At 33.8% G+C, this 15,857-nt stretch overlaps 1 protein-coding gene across 1 annotated transcript; it reads right to left on the bottom strand.

The window, feature by feature from the left end:
• On the bottom strand, nt 1,524-5,416 carry LOC109231921 (proteasome assembly chaperone 2). The gene is made up of 7 exons (XM_019397548.1): nt 5,282-5,416; nt 5,022-5,187; nt 4,657-4,715; nt 4,195-4,313; nt 3,059-3,293; nt 2,274-2,397; nt 1,524-1,815 (listed from the first exon to the last, which is right to left on the bottom strand). Exons 1-7 carry the CDS (start codon nt 5,339-5,341, stop codon nt 1,736-1,738), a joined length of 843 nt encoding a protein of 280 aa, XP_019253093.1. The 5' UTR covers nt 5,342-5,416; the 3' UTR covers nt 1,524-1,735.

The raw sequence follows: 15,857 nt of genomic DNA, 5'->3' as shown, positions 1-15,857 counted from the left end.
ATAACAGTTTCAGTATAAAAGTCAAGTTTTCTCGAAATTGATCTTTTATAGGTTATACTTCCTCCGGTCCACAATAAGTGACCAATTTGTTTTTTTATTTTGGTCCCAAATAAGTGTCCATTTATATAATCAAGAAAAAATTCAATTTGTTTTTCCAAAATTACCCTTATGTATATATCCCTAAAAAGCTTTTTTACTCCTCACACTAAATTATGCTGTAACATTTAATTAAGGGTAGTTTAGTCACACTAACTATTTTTTGTCTAGAATTTAATATTTCCTTAATGGGTGTGCCCAAGGCAAATTGGTCACGTATTGTGGACCGGAAGGAGTAATATATATCCTTTATAACAGCATTTCACTATAACATACAAAAGATATCGGAGCAAACGCAGTTGTTATAGATTGGTTTGACTGTATTCACACACATACTTATAATGTGAATGACATTGCACGAGTAGTTTTTGAGGGTGTTTGGATTGGCTTAAAAGCTTGTCAAACCAGCTTAAAAGCACTTTTTAGCTTATTTTGGTATTTGGCAAATACAAAAAGTCAAGTGCTTTTAAGCCAAAAAACTAAAAACCAGTCCAAAGCAATAAGTCGGTCTATCCCAACTTATTTTTTTGGGGCTTAAAAGCTACTTGAGTTTGACCAAATAATTTACCTATTATCCCTTACATACTTCTATTATTACCAAAGTACCCTCTCTTACTAAAACCTCTAACCCGTTTCTTTTTTTTCCCATTTCTTCCTAACGGGTATCATAACCTCAGGAGCATTTTAAACTAATTAGCAATGCTTGTTTCTCAACTTCAAAAGCTTTCTAGCTCGATCAGATTTCATTTTTGATTCATTTGCATAACCAAAAAATGAAAGCAGAAGGTAAGAAAGTAACTTTTACGTGGTTCTTCGTTCTTTAAAAGTACTTTACTTTGTGGGTAATTTTATATGAATTGTTTATACAGTTTAAGTATATTTTTTAATTACAATTATTAATTAATGCTTTACCTAATAAGTACTTTATATTAATTAAAATAATCTTATCTAATCAATATTATAACTTAAACTTAAACTGAATTGATACACAAATTAATCTGCATTTGATTTAATTTAAAATTAAAAATGCATCAATAAGCTTATTTTTAGTGTTGATAGCTTAAGGGCATCTCGGTCATTTTAACAGAAAAAATTGCTTACCAGCACTTGTTTACCAAACATTTCAATAGCTTTTTTTTTAGCTTAAGCACTTCTATCCAAACACATAACTGCTTATTTGTAAAACAAGTTCAAGCACTTAAAAGTCACTTTTTCCAAGCCAATCCAAACGGGCTCTTTTATCTCGTCAAGCCAAAAAAAATTCTGCATATCAAAGGCAGCTTGATTCATGTACCTTGCCTAATTAACCTTTTCAAAGAAAATGATTTTACTTCAAAAACAGTACTTTCTATTTTTTTCCATTTCCACCTAAAAGTTGGGGTTATGGAGAGAATCTGAACCTTATTTTTTCCACCATTACAATCTAATATTTTAACGATCTTTTGAAGAATTAACGAAGCTGAAAAGATGCTTACGAGTTTAAATTACACAGCTACTTTTTCCCTTAAAATTGTTATGACAAACACTTTCAAACTAGAAACTTGTACAGCCAAAGTGAATCACAGATATAAATTTCACTTGATCATAGCCAAAGAGACCGAGAGAGATATAACAGGGATATAAACTGCTCCAAAGTAGCCTAGAAAAGAGACATATCTGGTGGAGGGCCATACACACTCTTCCACGAAAATGGCAAAGTCCAGCTTCCACCTTCATTACCTGAACGATCCCAGTAAAAGAGGTCAGTTAGTGCCTCAAAAATTATGTTACAAGATAGTGCACATCTATGCGTCCTATGGCAATGGCAATTTTAAACGTACTAGAAAGGTAATATCCCTAGGTTACCCTAGTCCATATCTATGCATTTTGCGATAATTTTAAAAATACCCAAAAGGCATGAAATCCCAATACCTCCCCCTCCAAAACAGTCCAAAAAACAATTGAAGATGATCTAATTATATTCATTACCTCAACTCAATCACTTCTCATGTAAATTTATCAAGCAGATAGCACTTAGTATTACTAGCCACTAGCTGACAGGATAAGAGTTACCTGACCGTATTTAGGTACTTAAAGCGCTATAGCAGCATTAGTTTTCATAACAAGCATTGTATGATTGTACAGAGATCAAGAAATCAAGGAAAGCTGATTAATCATACCAGGAAACAATAACTCACCTTGAGAACTATTAGGTCGGAGCCCCAGAGCTTTTGACACTGCATCAGCCAAATTGAAAGCATCGGGAATGTTGTCTCCCTCCGAGCAATAACACAGTAGACAAGTGACCTTCAGACCTTTGGCCTAGACCAATAAACAAATAGATTATTACACAAACTCAATCAGGGTAGAAAAGTATACTTAACATAAAAATGTGGATAAATATCTAAGTTCATATCAAGAATAGTCTTGAGATGTAGATATCAGAAATTACAAAGGAAACCAAATAGTAGTTTTTCATTGAACTCACTCCATCTTAAACGTATCTCCAAAGAAGCTGTGCTAACTTTAGCTGGAGAAATAGTTTTACGAGAAGATACAATCTGAAACTCGCACCATACTCAGATGACACATCAAAACAATGCAAAAGGAAAAATCAACTATAACATCATCAGAGAATGAAAAACCTTTTTTGAGATGCGAGAACAAATAATTATTTTAAGCATGCTATAATACATGTCAGATCTGCAGCATTGAACAATCTGGGAAGGAACACAATCCCAAAACAAAATAAGAAACCTAACTACTTGGAAATCTCAAGCTCATGTGGAATGTATTATGGTGCAACAAAAAGACAGCAGGATTTAACAACATAAGCAAAGACAGTTTGAAAGAAACTACAAAGTAAAGAAATCAGATTCTATAAATATGAAAGCCACGTATGACAAATACAATTAATTTTTCATGAAATGTACTAGTGCATCAAGTTATCCATAGTGAACAACTGAAACGAGTATATCACAACCTTAAGACAAGAGAACAACGCAGCATAAGGCAAACTGGCATCGTAGTCCTCATCTCCCAGCTCTTCATAAGGCAAATCCTCCACCTCAGAGGCAGTATTTTTGGCTAAATCATTTAAATACTTCCACATTCTCTGGGAAGGATCATACTCTGGTAATCTCTTCCAGCCCTGGCTTTCACACTGATCGTCTGTTCCATCTGAGTTGGAACTAGAAAGGTAATGTATCTGCAATCCACTGGTACACCGTACAACGATAGCCATAAAATTAATTTCACCATGGACTCAGAAAAAATGTTCAAAGAAAAGAACTCAATGCAAGTCAGTAGAATAAGCAACAGTAAACTTAATAGCTTAAAAAGGCAACAGTTTGGAAATATTCACCTTCACTAATCGACTCAAAATTAGAGGAACCTTTCATGTACACATAATATCGAGCAACATTTCCAACAAAGAAGCATCTTATTTAGCAACCTTTACTTATTAAGTCCCTACTTTTTTTGATAACCAAGAAAACCACGAGGGCCAGTGACGCACGCTCGAAACTCGGTGGATAATGGGCCTGCCCCTCTATCTTTCTCCACTTTTTTTTTTTTTTGATTTGCACCGGGTGTCCGAGTCTCTTAGAGCCCCGACTAATCCCGGGGGTGCACAGGCCCTCGGCAAGGAGTTTCCCGCAAGTACACCACGGTTAATTCAGGTTTTACCCAGTCCGATGGCCTTCAGAAATTGTTTGCACCCAGTGGGTTTCGAACTTGAGACCTTGAAAGGGAGCAAACCCCAAGGCTCAAGTCAATTGCCACCAGGCAAACCCCTGAGGGTTATCTTTCTCCACTTAAACACCAGTCTTTTGTCTACGACAGGGTTCGAACCCGTGCCGTGAGCCTAACCAACACATATTAAGTCGCCTTCATTTAGGTATTCGAATGCAAAAAGCTAAAACACCCATAATAACAGGAGCAGTCAGCAATTCACGAGATAATGGTCTCAGAAAAAGCAACTAAAGTTTCCATGTAAAGTGATTCCTCAATGGAGGGAGGACATGATGAAGTAGAAAGTGGAATCACAGAGTTTCTATCATTGAACCACATAAAGAAAACAGAAAAAAATATGTTTAAGTGAAGCTCATATATTGATACCTCGACATATCAATGTTTCGCCAACGCCCAAACTCCAAGCCTGAGAGCACGATTACATGTTTCTTCCCATTGGCAGCAGCAAAATTCGCCAAGTTCCTAGCAAATTCAACCATCATTCCCTGTTGGGTAAGCTGTTAAAACTAAACAACCACCTAAAAGACAAAACCTTAATTGCATACATTGCAAAAAAAAGTTGGATTTAAGTTATACAGACAGTCCATGTAAACAATTTTCACATTATCGCTGTAGCTTAACCAGGAGTAGTAGTCTACTTACCATTTTTCCCAATCAATTAATTCACATTTACTATTACCTGATACCAATAGTTGCTTTAAATACCTGATGGTATAAACAGATGTTAAATGCTCTTGCATTATATTCCCTCCTAGATGGCTTGCACGAGAGAAAAAGACCAGATCAAGCAGCAATGATACCCATTGCAAAAAAAGTACTAACATTTACCTTAACAACCGGAGACCTCTGCTGTACCAGAGCCAATGCATCAGGAGATGATTCATATACTGTCATGAACCAAAATCAGAAACGTCATTTTCCTTCCTAAAATCTCAAAAGCTATACTCCTCGCATTTCAAGTTAAATGATACCCTTTCCATTTTGAAACATTCCAAACATTTGCCATCATTCCAATAACAATAGTATTCCATACATTTATTCAAAAATTCAAATTCATCTAACTATTCAAAGTTAAATTCAAATGAACATCCATAGAAACAAACTCTTAATAACAACTACTTTAATATTTCTTCAATTGTCCTCAATATAATAATGCACAAGCCAAATTAAGTAATAAGTTGTTCAATTGATACCTTCGACGGGAAGGGCGAGTTCACCAGGTGGAGAAGGCCAATAGGCGTCATTCCCGACGCAGGGAACAACATTTGGATCGTCCAAATATCCAATTCTCTCCGCTCTCAAAGAAGCTACTAGAAGATCCACCGCTAGTTGCCCTACATTTCCTACCGATAGCGCCGGCTACAGTAAAAACAAATAACAATATTACAGAACCGGAAAAAAAAATAGTGGAAGAATCACTAAAGAAGTTGAGAGCAAAACCCTAGAAGCATACCAGAATCAACGTGGAGTTATCTGAGCTCAAATTCTTTCCTTCCTCAGCATAAAACTCCATTAATTGTAAATTTCAAGCTACTTTCCTGCTAGCGTAGTGATTCGGACTTGTGGCGCAAGAATGCAAGAGTTGTTCTTTTGAATCTTTTCTTCTTTTCTTCTTTTGTGCGGGTTGGGAGTTGGGCTGGGCCGTTTTAGGCCCACATAAGTTAAGGCCACTTTTTTACGGGACAGTCCACAACGTCGGAGAGTGAGGGAGTTGTGGGCCTGCTCTTGATCCAATAAAACATCAGCCCGTCCCTGGCTGGATTTGACCAAAATATCAAGAGCTTTTTTCACTTTTAGCCTCATCAGAAACTATTTATATTTAGTAGCCAAAAAAATATCTAAAGTTTGTATAATTTTTTTATATAACATATAGAATGTGTATATATAAAAAATATATATTTTTTTGGATATTATTTTGAGAGTGCCTATACAGTGTCATTTTTCCAACTATCAATGTTCCAAAACCAGTCACCCATTTTTACACAAACAGCCGGCCGAATTCATTGTTTACTTTTCATAATTGCTAAACATAGATTATATATAATTATCCATATATTATATTTGAACTATATAAGTATTATTATACATCAGCGGGCTGTTTTTTTGTTTAAGCAGTTGGATGGTTGGGTATTTAGGTTAATTCCTATCCAATAAATAAGGGATTTCACGCAACACACCAACAAAACAAAGCCCATACAAAAGGTAACACTAATCTTTGTTTTTTACAAATATTAGTTGATATAATCACTGTATAATTTGTGCTTAATCAGTATATATAATCAAACAATCATTATTCTAAAGTCTAAACTAGTTGGGATCGGTAGTATATTAATTTTCTTTTTAATTCATTTGGTTATATTTGGATTCATTTCATTTCAATACTCTGAAAGTTTGCCTTAAAAGATAAATTACAGTAGAAATTAAACACATTATATCTGGGAGTGATTAACTTTGAGCCACCTCAATAGCTGATTTGATAGGTGCGGCTGTATTCAGCATCATCAAGATAAACTCCATGACATGATGATAGATATATCAAACTCAATATGAGCATTATCAATATAGAATGCAATAATATATACTTGGATTAATTTCTTTCACAAGTTCAATCTGGAGCCACATCTTGAATACACAAATAACAATAATTTGAACATCCCCACAATTTGAATCAACCTTGGTATGTGTGATTCAAGCTGAACTGAGGACCCAACAAGGACCATTTTGCCTGGTTTTAAGCTTCTTGATTAGACATTATATTCATCCTACTAGATTATGCCATGTCGTTTTTTCTCATATTCTCATGATATATCTTTTAATTGTGGGGTGGTCTTGTTAAAATTGAGAATAATTGGGTTTTGGTTTCTTAAGAAGTTGACTGCTACGTGCCATCTGGACAGCATCAGTAGCATGTTGTCACCTTCAATTTTGTGCCATTTGCAGCAAGATTTTGGATCATACTCCATCCATTCACTTGTAGTTGTCAAATATTCTAAAAATAAATATTTATTTTTTACTTGAGATTTTTCGCATCTTCTTGCCCTTTCTGAGTCGAGAGTCTATCGGAAACAGTCTCTCTATCTACATTAGGTAGGGGTAAGGTCTGCGTACAGACTACCCTCCCTAGACCCCACCTGTTGGGATTAAACTGGGTTTGTTGTTGTTGTTGGCAGGATGTGATTTTTCGCATATCAAGTGAAAATAATTTATTTTTCTTGTTTTGCCCTTAGCATTAATTACTTATTTCAAATCCATTAAGATTATATAGCAATTAATATATATGGGTATCATGTTAAATTATATACTTTATTTAAGGAGTGTGCAAAAGCAATAGTGTACAAGTAAAAGTGATCAATCGGAGGGAGTACATTTTATCAGCAGCTTTTCAGCATTCGCTGGTTGAGAAGACATGTATGAAGTTTAAGAAAGAAATACATATGTTTTTCGCTATATTCTAGAAGTATTATTTAGAACTTGTAATCTTAAATTTTTCATGATATTTATATGATTATAAGAGAATTTATAGAATTAAAAGTTTAAAGATAAACATTTTTATATATAGAAAGATGTCATTTTGTTAATGCAACAAATAGAGTATATTTTCACTAGCTAGTGCATGTCTCTATCATATTCCTTCTTGCTTTTCCAATAGGGATGATTTTAGATAATAGTGCAAAACCTTTGATTTTACGAGGATCCCATTCTATTATTGTATGAATATCTTCAAGAGGAAGAAGTTCAAATATCTTCACTTTAGTGTATGAAAATTGTGGTATATACCATATCTACGAATCTACAGCTGGAACTTCTACTATGCAATTATGGAGTTAGCAATTTCAGTCTTTCCAGAGGAAAAAAAGAAGTAAGAATGATTGTCCTTTAATTTGAATGATTTGTTCTTCTTTGTCCTTTCTGGACGTGCGATCAGAAAATCTGTTTCCAATTCTTCGTTGATTTGACTAACTCACGATTGCAGCATAGTTGGAGATAGTGCAGAAATCAAGAAGATCTTTTCGTGAAAATCTGAACCAAATGCTCGTAACTATAGTGGAAGCTGATACTTACCCATATCCACATATAGTGAATAGTGATAGTTACTTGCATGCATTGCGTGCTTCAACCACTAATTGCTTTGCCTCTTAAAGTTCTTTCTTCAATAATTTTATTCGAGAATGTTCTTGGATTAGTAAATAGTACACAAACATTAATCTGCCATAATTTAAATTGTTTGTTCTTTTTTCCTTTTATGGTTTCATGTCAAGCCAGTGTTTGTACAACTGCTCCAAGAACTCGGTTAGATTAATATAATGTGTCAATTGTCATCATCTTAACTCCGTCAGATCGACGAAGCCACAATTTAAAGTTTATGGATTCGAGATTCTAGTCCGTTTAAGTGATTGAATTCTAAATTAATAATTTATACATATTCGATAGATTTCTTAAGACAAATATAGGGTTTGGATTAAAATTATTAGGTTCAGGCGAACTCGTAACATGTATTCTAGCTCCGCCCCTGGGTTGAATTAAATCAAGCACATATTGCAGTTAAATGTCTCTAAAAGTACGTTAATTAATTATACCAAATTACCAATCCTTTAGACTTTAGGAAGGTGCAACGTGGCAAATTTATACAAATAGGATTAGCTATTATACAAAGGGAAGAAGTTGTAGTTCAGCTTATGTTGATTCAAGTAATCGAAAGAAATAATAAACGAAACGCTTTCCAACCAGATGTCCTTTAAAAGACTCTAAAGTACCAGTTAATTAATATCCAATAAAAAGGCGTTGACAAAAACTAATAATATTCTCCAACTAGCTGATCTTCATTTCTTGCTTAGGTTAATCTTTTTCAGATATTTTGTTTAGTATATAAATAAATTGATGATTATGTGTTGCCTCTGCAGCGTCCGCATTGAAATATTGGTCATCTTTTGGGTACTTGATTTTGGATAGAACTTTCGATTCAGATGACATTTCCTCATTTGCTTAAGTGCCACTTACGTATATTTGTTGTTTAATTAGGAATGGTTCAAAGTCCTTTTATTAGGCTGAACTAATTACAAGTCTAATAAGCTAGAAGATACTATATTATATATATTATGTGTATAAGCTGCGTGGCAGGACCTACGTGATAACACATAATCAAGAAAAAGTTCTTTTATATGGTATGATATTAAATTAGAAAAATAGCTTAGCTGCTATTAATAGCAAAAAAATAATAAAATGGATGCTCTTTAAAAGCATGCCCATTATTACTTTCTGTTTTAAGTCACGTAATAATTATAATAAGCAAGTGTAGATGAAAGATAATGGGAGTAACATAGTTTCCCGACAAGTCGACAGGACTAACAAAAAGCAGGTGATCTATATATGCTGTTTTTTGACAAGTAATTTAATTTTCAACGATAATCTTACATGGGCCTCATTTGTTTGCACTTAATGGAGGTCTGAATCTTAATCAATCAGATCTCAGACATTAAGTGTGTTTGTTTTTAAAATTTGATTCGTAATTATTCAGATCTTAATCATTAAGTGTGTCTGTTTTTTTTACTTCACAACCACTTAATGGGTCTGAATAGGTCTGTATAATTAAAATCCATAACAGAGACTTAATTTCATTAAGATGCTATCATTCATATTCATTATTAATTGTCGCCACCACCTACCATTATCAACTACCACCATGCCACCAGCACCACCACCATACTCAACCATCACTGCCACCACCATCATTCTCAATCATAGCCGCCACCATAATCGACTACCACCACTCGCCGTCCGCACCACTCCTACCACCATCATTCTCAACCACAAACAACACTCATCCACCTCAACTACCACACCTAACTGCCCCATCAACATCAACAACTATAACCGGCATTGCACATCATTATTAACTACCACCACCACCACCTTCCTCAATCACAACTGCCACCACCATCCGCCATTATTAACTATCACCACTCACTACCACCATCCTCAATCATAATCGCCACCACTACTAATCACCACTAGCTACTACCATGAACCACAACCATCAGCCAAACCTACCACCAACCACCGCCTCTAGTCGGCATTCACAAGCACCACCGTTAGCTATCACCACCAGCAACTACCATATTTTAGAAAAATTATATATTTTATTGATTAAATATTAGATTAATTAGTATTTAATTTGAATTTTATGTTTATTAATTTTCAAATAAAGATAATATTTACACATTCAAATGTTAAAAACCAAACAGTCTTAATCATTTAGTATTCAGATCTTAATACACATCTTAATATTTAGATGTGCATTCAGATTCAAATATTTTAATCTTAATATACATCTTGATATTCGGGTACGTATTCAGATTCAAACGTTTTAATCTTAAAAAAAACAAATGAGGCCTTAAAGTAAGATCACCCGCTAATATAAGGACAGCATAATAGTGAGACAGTTGGATGCTAATTAGGACAAAATACCCATCATAATTAAAGTATTATTTTTTAAGTTAATGTTATTTCAACTTTTCAAGATAGGTACCACATTTGATACGTGGCCCAACCTGCAGGATCTTAAAGTCAATAGCTTGTCCCGAGCTATCACCTAATATTGCTGCCTATCTAGCTAGCTAGCAGCAAGAAATTTTAAATTACAAAAATTATTGAAAGGAAGGAAAATATTCTAAAAATATATTGGTGATGACTAGCTAGTGAGATTTTGCTTATGTCATTCTTATTTTGTGAAAACAGTGAGATGGAATGATTGTTCACAAGATAGATAATATAAACTACAGAGATGATATCATGATGAATTCTTACATGTATTAGCAATTTGATTGGCTAATATTTATAAGGTTAAATTGGATGTCCTAAATGTAACACCCATAATAATATTTTGGAGCTATGTACATGTATGACTCACACGGAATAGAGAAAAAGAAAAGAAATGAATTAAGAAAATTTGTAAAGGTAATTAGCGCTCCACTTTTTTGCACTTTCATTAGTTAGAATAAGAAAAAGAGAGATATTGACTAATCCTTCCTAATATATATGAAACTGAGTTGGGCTAATATCATTAGCTCCGGCGTATTGTACATTCGAGCTCTGGCCAGAAAAAGGATATAACACGTTAATCTTATTCGCCATTTCTAAATTGTATATGTGAATAGGAGTGGCAAACGGGCAGGTCGGGTCGGATATGATTCGGGTCGAAAATGAATAATGAAAAAAACGGATAAATTATTCGGCCCGACTCATATTTAATACGTATAAATAACGGTTCCATGAATATGATTACTTTTGGGAGAATCACTAGTCTCCCAAACTTAAGGAACCCCCAATTTGAGGTTTTACAAATGTAAAAGTTAAACCCATTAGTTTTCAATTGGTTACTCATTGGTTATCCATTTTGTAAATGGATAATATGGTTCTTACCCATATTTGACCAATTTTTAAAAAGTTCATTATCCAACCTATTTTTTAGTGGATATATAATATGGGTGGTTAACTGTTTTGTTTTAATCATTTTGCCACCACTATATGTGAAGTAGCAAATAATTAAATGTCATACAAAAATCTTTTTTTGAAGTAGCAAGTAATTAAATGTCATAAAAATCTTTTTTTGAAATAGCAAGTAATTAAAAATGTATTCTCTTTAACAATTTAACTTTTTTCGATGAAGAGGTCACACAATTAGGCTTGGACTCAAATATATCTGAGCCGACATATTTGAGTTCTTGGACTCAAATTCATTGCCACCCAAAAATTAAAAAGTGCTCACATGTTTAGAGCATGAAAAAAAAATTAGGCTCACACATAAAGAAATGTGTCAGAGACATAATATATTTTGGTAGTTAAAAGTCTGTAATTTTTCATAACTTAAATTTTTAGATGAGATGGTCGTGTAATGCAATACCATGTTCCATTTTGCAATTTTGGTAGCATTTTATCATCTTGAATTTGTACCTTTTGAAATAAGAAATTGTGGGTATAACTATTTTTCTCTTATATATGTTCCCTCTTGCTTTTCCTGTAGGGATAATTTTGGTTCATGAACGACTTTTGGTTGAACGATAGGAATCACCATTAATTCTATCACCAGACAAAGATGGACCCTCTGAAAGAGGAAGAATCCAATATCTTCACTTATATACAGTGTACTAAAGTTGTGGTATATATACCATTCTTAGGAATTCATAATTGGAACTTCTACTTTTGGAGTTTTATTATAATTTCCTTCAAATGTGTTGCATGCATGGATATGCGGTGTGAGTTGGCTATTTCAGAGTCTATTCAGAGAAAAAGCAAGAACAATTGTCGTCTTATATATGTAACCCTTCGGAGTTGCCCAGTGAGTTGGCATCGAATTTTCCCTCAATGCCTTCTTGGTTGAACATGTCGTACAGGGCTTGCCTAGTGCGGTTTACATTCCCTGTGTAGTTTGCAGGCTATTAAACAGGGGAAGGTTTACCCAACATGCGTACAAAATGCTCACCATAGAGTGCTCACCCGAAGGACAGAAGTGGCAGTTACCAAAAAAATATTGTCGTCTTATATAAATAATCTCTTCTTCTTCGTTTTTTCTTTAATGTTCTTACTCATTATGGCAGTGTAAAGTTGGAGATCTTTTTCACGAGATCATCTGAATCCAAATTCTTTCAACTCTAGTGGGATCTGCTACTCACTAGATCACATATAGTGAATGTTTACCAGTACCACTGCCGCATAAAGAGTTTCAGAGACCTAAGACCATATATTTCTTCAATCATTTTATTCTAGAATATACTTTGATATATCAGTAAATTCATAGAAAATAAGCTATAATTACTGCATCACCAAACCAATGATTGATTCAAGATATTTCAATTGTTTTTTCTCTTTCTTGATTGATCACTTCAAGCCAACGGCTATAGATGTCCAACCATTTTCCTGTCTATCGTGAAAAATCATATGTACATCGTTGACTCTATGGTTTTAATTTTCCAAGAAGGTGAGACGTGGCAAATTTAGGACATAGGAGAGCACCATCAACTACTCAAGGAAAATAATTTACAAGCTAGCTGTGGGTTCAAGTTATCGAAATAAATAATAATCAGTTGAGAAAAAAGAAGATTGCTAACAATTAAATTACACAGGAAGATATCCATAGTTGATAAATACACAATAAACTATAGTGGCGAAGTCAGGAAATTCAATAAGGGTTTTCAAATTTTGAACACCCTTTGCCAATGGGCTATGCAAGGGTGTTCAAAGTCTATTTTTAATCAGTAACAAGTAATATTTTACCTTATACGTAGTATGATTTTTCGGCGAAGGGTGTTCAGTTGACCACCCTTAGCTTGGATCAACGTAGCTTCGCCCCTGATAAACTATACGAATTTCATTTTCTTGTTTACGTACTTTAATTTACTTTTGTGTTGTTTACAATTAAACTAATGATGATCGATGTTTTGCCTCTGCAATGCCGGCATCAAAATACTGTAAACCTGTTTGATAATTAGCAGACATATCCAGATTGAGATTACTTTTATCTTTTGCTTGAGGCAAGCTACACTCTAATTAAGCCACAGGACGTGACTATATATATGTCTTCTTGTTAATTTAATCAGAAAATTTTCAGTCTACATACGTCAGACTTCAGATAGTTTATGATGCGTGGCAGCATCGCTGTAATCACACCTGTTTCGGAAGCAGCCATTTTAGGTTAGAAATTAACAAGGCTGCTATATATATTAGTAAGTAAATTAAAGAAGAAGGCATGTATCTTTTGCGTATTTTTGGAAAAGAAGTCCGCTGATGCATACAGAGGCGTATCTAAAATTTCTAAAATATAGGTATACCACTAAACAAAGGAGAAAAAAAAGTAGTACTAAGTAGCAATTGATCCATTTTTTTTGGATAAATAACTCAGTGTTCAACCAAATACACCATTCAACCTTTGTGGAGCAAGCATGCCAACAGATAATATTAAACTAATTCTAAAAAGTATATACATGAAATACATAGTTTAGCGAACGTGAAAATTTTCAACTATGAATATAATATAGGAATGAGTGCAGTTAATATATACATCATAGATAGATCCAAGATTTTAAATTTATAAAAAAACGTTAAGTAAGATTGAGTCGACTGCTGATTCGCGACAATATATACAATCTATTATGAATATGATATAGATTTTCTAATTACTCCATATAAGAGTTTGAATCAAAATCAATGAATCTCCTTCATTCAATTGAAAGGTGTATTGCAATAGAATTCTTATTGATATTTAGGATGAATTACAATAGAATAGAACTCTCTATTTATTGGGAGAGGGTGACTTAGCCACCAAGCAATGAACCCTAGAACCTCTCTAAATATAGACATTCACCATAAATACAATTCTATTTATAACACTCCCCCTTGAATGTCTATTCAACAGATAATGTGCCTCGTTAAAACCTTAACTAAAATAAAACCCAGTGGGAAAAAAAATTCTAGTAAAGGAAAAAGAGTACACATATCTAACAATACGCCTTTTGGTTGCCTCGTTAAAAACCTTGCAAGGAAAACCCAGTGAGACAAAACCTTGTAAGGGAAAAAGAGTACAACGCGTATTAACTCCCCCTCATGAGAGCATCACTTCACATCCTTAAGCATTTGCATTCCAATCTTGTGCACCATCTTCAAAAGATCTTTGGTAGATATTTGATAAACAATATCAGCCATATTAACTTCAATGAATTTGTTTCACCTTGAAATCATCATCCCTGATAGAAGTATTGTCTTCATATGATCTTGTTGGAATCATCATTTCAATATGTTCACATAGGGGTGAAAACTCTTGCTATCATATTATCATGCTTATAGTTATAGCAAGATACATTTGTGCACAAATTGCACTGATGAAGTGGTACTTCAAGATCAAGAATTGTATATGCTTCAAGCAACTTAAATCCTTCATGGATTGTCACATAAGTTAAGTCATATAAGCCATATAATAGACTTTAGATGCATATCAAGTTTTCATGTCATGCTGGACATATAAGATATCGAAAACTGATTGCACATACCATTGACTTTATACTTTCAAGTGTTTGAACTACATGTTCATGTCTTTCATATGAAACCAATTCTATTCGAATTGTTTCTTCAGACTTAAGATCCTCATATATAGTTAGCGGTATCATAGATGTCGTCGAAAAATATTTTATATCGGTTTCAATATTTTTTCATAAAGACATAACATAGAGATCTCTTCATTCATATTTTCAGGTACCTGAATCTCTCTTGAGATTTTATGAAGTGTTATGTCATGTGATCTCCTAGATCACTTGCTTTCTTTATTATGATCATTTTGATCATTTGCTCATCTTCTTTATCAAGAAGTTTATTTGAAACCGATTTGTCTATACGCTTTAAGCGTACTATAGACTTTGTCCTTCTAGGACTTATTCTAATAGGAGCATTTGCAATGAGAATATAGTTACTTTCTTTGGGTCAGCAAATGCGTCTTGCATGCTTTGCAATATATTGCAGATGAATTATCCTTTTATGAAATTCAAGTTCATATTATTTTATTCGAGGATCTAAATGTATAAATAATAATTCATTCCATGTAACTTTCTCTCAACTGTTGTATCTTGTCTCCCCCTCATGTTAGAAAAACTAACTTGTTTCCTCAACTTTGAGAACCCATCTTTGTGCGTTATGGTGTTAATCAAAATATACACGGCACATCAATAATAATAAGATGGAATTATTTGGTTCCTGACCATGAACCACTTGTGAGGGGAGAAAATAATACACTTTCGTATATAACGTGTATCAAACTGATATACAAAACTTTGTTCTCATAAGCAATTGTTTAGCTATTAAGTGGAGGCACTCAATAAATCATTTTGCTAAACCAGTTGTGATATAGACCAACTTGTCAAGATGAACAATCTTGAATAAAAAATCTGGAAATTATGATCTAAATTAAATTATTGAGCAAGTTACCTCGCAAATACCATGTTGCGGGTTATTAATAATCGCACATGTAACCATCTCATAGATGCATC

The sequence above is a fragment of the Nicotiana attenuata genome, chromosome 1 (assembly GCF_001879085.1).
Source record: "Nicotiana attenuata strain UT chromosome 1, NIATTr2, whole genome shotgun sequence".
NCBI classification, from domain to species: domain Eukaryota; kingdom Viridiplantae; phylum Streptophyta; class Magnoliopsida; order Solanales; family Solanaceae; genus Nicotiana; species Nicotiana attenuata.
The sequence above is the reverse complement of the archived record's forward strand: the minus strand, read 5'-3'. Positions and strand labels throughout refer to the sequence as shown.

Excerpts from the sequence above, each read along its gene's own strand:
- LOC109231921 (XM_019397548.1), bottom strand. The coding sequence starts at position 5,341 with ATGGAGTTTTATGCTGAGGAAGGAAAGAATTTGAGCTCAGATAACTCC. Across the intron at positions 5,188-5,281 it reads ATAACTCCACGTTGATTCTG|CCGGCGCTATCGGTAGGAAA; the intron begins GTATGCTTCTAG and ends TTTTTACTGTAG. Across the intron at positions 1,816-2,273 it reads CCGACCTAATAGTTCTCAAG|GTAATGAAGGTGGAAGCTGG; the intron begins GTGAGTTATTGT and ends GGGATCGTTCAG.